Raw genomic sequence first — 8,076 nt, forward strand, 5'->3', positions numbered from 1 at the left:
ATTCAGAAAGAAAGCTTGAAACTTATAAGCGCTTATCGGCGCTTGTCATGTTCATATATTTTCCTGCGCGGGTTACCAGCGCTGACATGCGCCGATAAGCGCTTATAAGCGCTTACAAGTTTCAAGCTTTCTTTCTGAATACGCCCTATGTCTATTTGCTATTGTTGTATTGGTTGTATTGCCTTTCAGTAGATTTTCCTCGAGATTTCATCATCAGATCCTGACTTGATGATACTGGCTGCACACTGCCCGTGTTTCAAAAGTTTGTTTTTGAAAACTTTCTTAATTAAATTTCGAACACATTCTCCAACCGGAAGAGAAAAAATCGCAAAAAAATCATTGAGATAATATTAATATGGAGACGACACCGCCTACATCACTTATGTTCCACTCAACATACGTCATGTGACGTATGTTGAGCGGTATTTTTTAATGGTTTTAAAGTGAAACGCATCAAACATGCCTTCGTGTGTGTTACGATATTGCACAAATAATACAAATAATACGGAAAAGTGCAAAGGAATATGTTAAATCCTAAGTTAAGTAAGTCACGATGTTCACCAATAGATGGCGTCACTAGTTATTTAGATGCCGCTATTGAATTGTTTTGTTAAACTGTAATATAACATTGTGGTCGTTGACAATATACGATTTGATACGCCCTCTAGAGTTTTATTTTAAACCCTTATAGTGGCATTTTTGGGATTTATACATGGTCCTTCGAGAGTACCGGGACTGGTGCCTTGCGGTTGACTGTGAATGAGTCCGTTCAGCGCCTTGAGGCAGTAGGTACTTGCTAGTACCGAGGGGAGAGTGCCCCTTTGACACCTGCTGGCGCCTGAACTTTTACCTCAGAGGGGAGCACCCCCTGAGACACCTGAGAGGTACGAGAGACGATTGCGGAGGGGAGCACCCCCTGAGACACCTGAGAGGTACGAGAGACGATTGCGGAGGGGAGCCCCTTGGTCGCCTATCTGAAGAGGAGCAGCCATTGCAGAGGGGAGCACCTGGCAAGCCTGCCAGTGTCAGCTGTCAGCTGTCAAACGTCAGTGTCAGCTGTCAACAGTCCGTGTCACCTGTCAGCTGTCAAACGTCAGTGTCAACTGTCAGACGTCAGCTGTCAACAGTCCGTGTCACCTGTCAGTGTCATCAAGTGTCAACCTTGACACTGTCACAGCAGCCGTCAACAGTCAAGGTCAAAAGACAAGTAACGTCACTTGTCAGATGTCATCGTAATAAAGGAAGTTAAGTGTGTATGTGTGGGACAATTACCGAACATTAATCGTGAGTACAATTTTGAACTTTAATTACAAGGAGAAGTTAACTTAGAAGATTCAAGATATTGCATGTTTCAACATAGAAATATTAACTTAGTTAAATTCAAAGTGATTAGGACTTAGAATAATTCGTTAAAAAGTGATCCGACGGGGAACCTATGCCCGATTTTCAAGTGAATAAATGTGTTCAAACACTTAGAATAATTTTAACGATTGTATCATTAACTTAGAAAAATATTGTGTTTAACCTTGTCAAGTTGTGAAGGTTATGTTGTGTATCTAACACTTGTAAAATTTTAAAGTCAGTAATATTTATAGTTGTTAAAGGTTGATTGTTTTACTTGTAAAAATTTAAGAACTTTATTTGGGTTACATTTCTTACTTTATGTTTACAGTGGTTTTTTACGTGTTAAAGTAAAAGGTATTATAATTGTTGTAGATTTAAACAACATTTAATATTAGTGTCATTTTGCATAATCATAGTATTATACGAAGTTTAAAGGTTAGTTTTGTTTTGTAAAGAATTAATTTTGATGATTAGCTGACACAATTTGTAAAATTTAAGGTATTGTTTTTGCATTTTTGTGTATTTTTTCTGTTCAATTTATTGATTACTTAATTGTTTTTACTTACAATCATGGGTGAAAATTATATAAAACTTCAATATGATATATTTAGTAAAATTGAAAGAAATTTTTGTAACTTTAAAAAGTCTCCAAGGGATAGAATTACTATAGGATATCTTGAAGCGCGTTTAGAACTTTTAGAACAATTATGGTCGTCTTTTCACTCAAATCATCAAAAAATTGTTTATGAAATTAAAAAGGATGTATTGATGCAAAATGATTATGTTTTAAATAAAGTGTTTGATAACTGTGAGGAGATGTACCTAGATTATAAGTCCTTATTAAAGGACAAGTTGTTAATAGTAAGAGTGTCAAATGTCGGTTCTGAAAATAATTCAGGCCACAGTGTTAAGTTACCTGAGATATCCATACCCAAATTTTCGGGGCAATATACTGAGTGGCCCAGTTTTAGGGACCTTTTTGTTTCTTTAATTCACAACAACACCAAATTAGATGATGTACAAAAATTACATTATTTAAAATCTCATTTATTGGGAGAACCGGAACAGCTCCTAAGGCATACAGCAATAACCGACAAAAACTACACGGCTTCCTGGACCCAGCTAGTCAACCGTTATGACAACAAAAAGTATTTGTCAAATAATATCCTTAAACGTTTGATGAGTCAAAAAGTATTACATCATGAATCGTCATCGGCGATAAGAGAATTATTAGATAGCATGAACGAATGCTTAAGTGCTCTAGGAAACCTAGGAATTGATATTACTAGCTGGGACACAATCGTTATTTATATAATGAGTCACAAATTGGACCCTGAGTCCAGGAAGCAGTGGGAGTCCAAGGCAAATGATTGCGAAGACCTACCAACCTTGACTCTATTCAAAGAATTTTTGGAGCATAAATATAGATCTTTAGAATTTTTAGACTCTAAATCAAATAAATCTGAAAAACCTGCATGCACTCACATTGCCACATCAAGTGTTAATTATTGTTTGTTTTGTTCAGAAAATCATAAGTTATTTAATTGTAAGAAATTTCATAAAGAAACCGTTGACTCACGACGTAAGTTTGTTCAAACCCACCATTTATGTTTCAATTGCTTGACACCAAATCATTCAGTTTATCAATGCAATCGATCTACAGGTTGTAGAATTTGTAAAAAAAAGCACCACACTTTACTTCATACCAACACTCCCAAATCAGCCAGCTCAACGCAAGTTGATCAACCTGGTGAAGGAAATGCTTCAGTTGTAGGGAATGTCATTCATTCTTCCCAGGATCAAGAGGAGAGTATTGATCGTCATAAACACACTACCACACACACCAAGTCCACAACTAATCAAGTTTTGTTGGCAACCGCCTTAGTGAAGGCAGTTTCACAAACTAATTCAAGTCCGGTGGTGTTAAGGTCTTTGATTGACCAAGGGTCTCAAGCCTCATTTATTACGGAGGCTGCAGTTCAACTGCTAGGTCTCAGAAAGAAATCTGAGACAAATTTTATGTCAGGTTTAGGCGGTGACCAGAGATCACCTTGTTTATCAAGGTCCTCTGTTGTGGTAAAAATTCAGTCTCGTCTAAATCCGAGCTTTGTCATCACAGTCAAGGCTCATGTGTTAACGAAGTTGACCTCATTCTTACCAAGTAAGAAGGTTGAGATACACAATCTGCCAGTGTTTACGTCACTGCAGCTGGCAGATCCTTCGTTCCACACACCTAATAAAATAGATCTTTTATTAGGTGCTGATGTGTATAGCCAAATTTTGTTGAAGGGATTAGTCAGGGGTCCGCCAGGAACTGTAATTGCTCAGCATACAGCGTTTGGTTGGATCCTCTCTGGCAAAATACACGATGAGGGTATAACTGTCGTTGAGGATGGGAGCTGCAATAATGTTGTTAGCATGCATTTAACTCAATGCAATGAGAATGAGTTACTGAAAAAATTCTGGGAGTTGGAATCTGAACCAACTAAACCCAAAAAGTATCTCACTCTAGAGGAAGAAAGCTGTGAGAAATTATATAAAGAAACTACTTCTAGGGATGAATCTGGGAGATTTATTGTAAAACTTCCTTTTAAGTCGGATAATCCGCAATGTAAATTCGGTAACTCTATAGATATCGCTCGTAAGCGATTTCTTATGTTGGAAAAACGCTTAAATAAGAATCCAGATCTGAAATTTCAGTATTCTAAGGTAATTAATGAATACCTGGAGCTAGGACATATGGAAGAAGTTTTAGCAGAGGATATTGACAATCCAGATGCCGTTTATCTGCCACATCATGCGGTGATACGGCAAGACAAAGCAACGTCTAAGGTTCGGGTGGTGTTTGACGCCTCATGCAAGGGCACCAACGGGGCATCGTTAAACGATGACCTAATGGTTGGTCCCACAATTCAGCCCGAATTGCGACATTTACTGATGCGGTGGCGCTGCTATCCGATTTCACTTGTCGCAGACATCGTTAAAATGTACCGACAAGTGAAAGTGGCGGAAGGTGATGCTGACTATCAACGTTTATTATGGCGTGATGATCCAAACGATGTAGTGAGACATTTTAGGTTGTTACGAGTGACATTTGGCACATCACCAGCACCATATTTGGCTGTGCGCACTCTTAAGGAACTCGTGAATAGGGATGGTCAACAGTTTCCGTTGGCGGCCAGTAGAATTGTGAATGAATTCTACATGGACGACATGATGTCTGGTTGCCATACGGTAGCTGAAGGCATTCAAATTCACGAGGAATTGACTGAGTTGCTCAAACGCGGTGGGTTTCCACTGCAGAAGTTCTCGAGCAACAGTCAAGAGCTGCTAAATAAAAGTGAGTCAGACCATGGGTTGGAAATCAAAACTGACGAAATTATGAAAATATTGGGCCTTACCTGGAACAGAGAGGAGGACAGCTTTCACTTCACTGTCAAGCTTTCTTCGGTGGAATCACCAATAACCAAACGAAAGGTTATTTCAGATATTGCTCGCTTATTCGATCCCTTGGGTTGGATAGCGCCAGTTGTGACAAAGGCCAAAATATTTATCCAACAGCTATGGTTATCTGGCGTTGATTGGGATAGCGAACTTCCTAAGTCATTTCTTAAAGGCTGGTTAGATTTCAGGAATGACTTGAAATCTCTTACAGGCGTTCGCATTTCTCGATGGATACGATCAAGCTTAAATGATCAATCTATGGAACTGCATGGGTTCTGCGATGCATCGAACGCAGCCTACGCAGCTATTGTTTATTCTCGCATTATTGATAGTAATGGTAATGTGCATGTGAGTTTAATCACATCCAAAACTCGTGTAGCACCCGTAAAACAGGTCTCAATTCCACGTCTTGAGCTGTGTGGAGCTGGTTTGCTAGCAAGACTTTTGGATGAAGTTAGAGGTATTTTAGATGTTCCGAAACATCAAATTCATGCTTGGACAGATTCGTCTATCGTCTTGGCTTGGCTCAGGAGTCATCCAAGTCGATGGAAGACCTTTATTGCCAACAGAGTGTCGGAAATACATACCTTGTTAGATGGAAGTCGGTGGTGCCACGTTGTATCACAGGAAAATCCCGCTGACTGCGCCTCCAGAGGAGTATCTGCAACAGAGTTTATAAACAACGACCTTTGGAAACAAGGTCCTGAGTGGTTGTACGGCAATCACATAGATTATCCAAGGGGAGATGAAGCAGACACAAACCTGGAAGAACGGAAACAGAAGATTAGTAGTCACGCTGTAACCAGTGAAGATAATATAATTTCGAGATTTTCGTCTCTTAGAAAACTTACCAGAGTGTTGTCATTCTGCCGTCGAGTGTTGCACTGGAACAAACCTGAAAAGGAAAGGTATATTAGTAAAACGTTAACTGCTAAGGAAATACAAGAAACTCTAATTATATGTATTAAGATATGTCAAAAAGAAAATTTTGAAGAAGAAATGGAAAATTTAAAGAATAATGAAAAACTGAATAAGAAAAGTAAACTTACCTCGTTGAATCCATTTGTGGGACAGGATGGTGTTTTAAGAGTAGGGGGACGGTTGCGTCACGCTTCTTTGTCCGATGGTATGAAGCACCCTATAATTATTCCGTACAAGTCACACTTTACTTACCTTCTTATACACGATGCTCATGAAAGGACTCTTCACGGTGGTCCACAACTCGTCCTTAACTATTTGAGGAGCAAGTATTGGGTTGTTGGAGCTAAAGGTGCAGTGAAGCAATTCATTAAAAAATGTGTGACCTGTATTCGCCATTCAGCCCAGGTGAATCAGCAGATGATGGGGCAACTACCAGAGTCCCGAGTAACAGCACATAGACCTTTTTTGAGAAGCGGAGTGGACTATGCCGGTCCAATCAGTGTTCGTACTGCCAAAGGTCGTGGTCATCATGCAACGAAAGGATACATATGCCTTTTCATATGTATGGCTACACGGGCCATTCACTTGGAAGCAGTCAGTGATATGACCTCTGAAACCTTTTTGGCAGCCTTTAAGCGGTTTGTTGCTCGTAGAGGTCATGTGGCTGAACTTTGGAGTGACAATGGTACCACGTTCGTGGGCAGTGCACGAGAGCTCAAAAATTTCTTGCATTTAGAAAGCTCTACTGTTGCTGAAGAGATTCTAAATTTTTTGTCTTCTAATGGTACTACTTGGCACTTTATCCCTCCCCGTGCTCCAAATTTTGGAGGACTGTGGGAAGCTGGCGTAAAGTCCACCAAGTATCACCTAAAGCGTATTGTAGGTGATAAAACGCTCACTTATGAAGAGTTATCCACCGTTTTGACACAAGTCGAAGCATGTTTAAACTCTCGACCTATAAGTCAGATGTCCAACCATCCGGAGGATCCTCAACCACTTACGCCAGCTCATTTTCTTGTCGGCGAGCCATTAGTGTCGGTACCTGAAGCTAATTATGAAGACTCCAATGTCAATAGCCTGAAAAGGTGGCAATTGACCCAGAGAATGAGTCAAGATTTCTGGCGTAGGTGGTCTCGGGAATACTTGACGCAATTGCAACATAGATACAAATGGAGCGCAAGTACTCCTGAACCGGAGATTGGGAGTGTGGTATTAGTAAAGGAGGATGATTTGCCTCCAACTAGGTGGCTTTTTGGTCTCGTCGTAGACAAGCACCCAGGGCTAGACAAGCTTACACGTGTGGTCACCCTTAAGTACAAGGGAAATTTGATCAAACGACCGCTATCCAAATTAATTTTATTACCTGTAAAGGATTAAGTTTAAGCTTGAATTGTATTTTTTGTTAAGTTATTTTGTTTGTTGTTCTTTTGGCTGGACTACGTCCATGGCGGCCGGTAATTTTATTACCTGTGAAAGATTAAGTTTAAGTTTGAGTTATTTTTTGTTTAGTTATTTTATTTGTTGTTATTTTGGCTGGACTACGTCCATGGCGGCCGGTATGTTAAATCCTAAGTTAAGTAAGTCACGATGTTCACCAATAGATGGCGTCACTAGTTATTTAGATGCCGCTATTGAATTGTTTTGTTAAACTGTAATATAACATTGTGGTCGTTGACAATATACGATTTGATACGCCCTCTAGAGTTTTATTTTAAACCCTTATAGTGGCATTTTTGGGATTTATACAAATAACTTTCATCGTTAAGTACCTAACCAGATAATAATTTTTAAAACTTAGTTAGAGCAAAAAAATGGCGCACAGATTTTGTTCGAGGTGTCTCCTCCATACGTAGTAATATTATCTCAATGAAAAAAATATGTCGTTTCTAAAGTAGGTGTATTCTTTTACTGTTAACTGCTCTTTACTTTCTTGAAAAACGCAATACCCAACAAGAAAATAAAAGGAAATTCTAATCTAGTCTGAAAAAGTGTTGCGTTTCCACCACAGAGTTTCCACTTTACCCACAGATTAAGTATTAGTTACTACGTAAACCTTACCATAGGACTGTTGATATCGATTATCGTCATTTGTTTTGCGTCATTTTCCCGGGATAAAAAGTAGCCTATGTCCTTTCTCGGGTATCAAAATATCTCCATACCAAATTTCATATATCGATATATCGAAAATTCGATATTTTAAAAAATATCAACAGTCCTAGACTCTTGGACCTACTCAAGTCCTACTATGCTATGCGTACTAGAATGCGTTAGAATACCACTTCGGTGATTTTTTTTGGCACCAGCTGATATCTGACGTGCGTTGTCATTTATGATTAGTCAAATAGGGTCTATGACACGAAAAATGAC

The 8,076-nt window shown here is 39.2% G+C and overlaps 1 protein-coding gene across 1 annotated transcript; it reads left to right on the plus strand.

Annotated features, from left to right (window-relative positions):
• The first annotated feature begins 1,127 nt into the window (after nucleotides 1-1,127).
• Nucleotides 1,128-7,086, plus strand: LOC149481849 (uncharacterized). The gene is made up of 2 exons (XM_089705311.1): nucleotides 1,128-5,696; nucleotides 5,988-7,086. The coding sequence occupies exons 1-2, from the start codon at nucleotides 1,915-1,917 to the stop codon at nucleotides 7,084-7,086; spliced, it is 4,881 nt and encodes a 1,626-aa protein (XP_089561437.1). The 5' UTR covers nucleotides 1,128-1,914.
• The last annotated feature ends 990 nt before the right edge of the window (nucleotides 7,087-8,076 follow it).

The sequence above is a fragment of the Colias philodice genome, chromosome 16, assembly GCF_061535455.1.
Source record: "Colias philodice isolate Cphi_HAF_F1 chromosome 16, ilColPhil1 Martin Lab GWU primary, whole genome shotgun sequence".
NCBI classification, from domain to species: domain Eukaryota; kingdom Metazoa; phylum Arthropoda; class Insecta; order Lepidoptera; family Pieridae; genus Colias; species Colias philodice.

Excerpts from the sequence above, each read along its gene's own strand:
- LOC149481849 (XM_089705311.1), top strand. The coding sequence starts at position 1,915 with ATGGGTGAAAATTATATAAAACTTCAATATGATATATTTAGTAAAATT. Across the intron at positions 5,697-5,987 it reads AACAAACCTGAAAAGGAAAG|GACTCTTCACGGTGGTCCAC; the intron begins GTATATTAGTAA and ends TGCTCATGAAAG.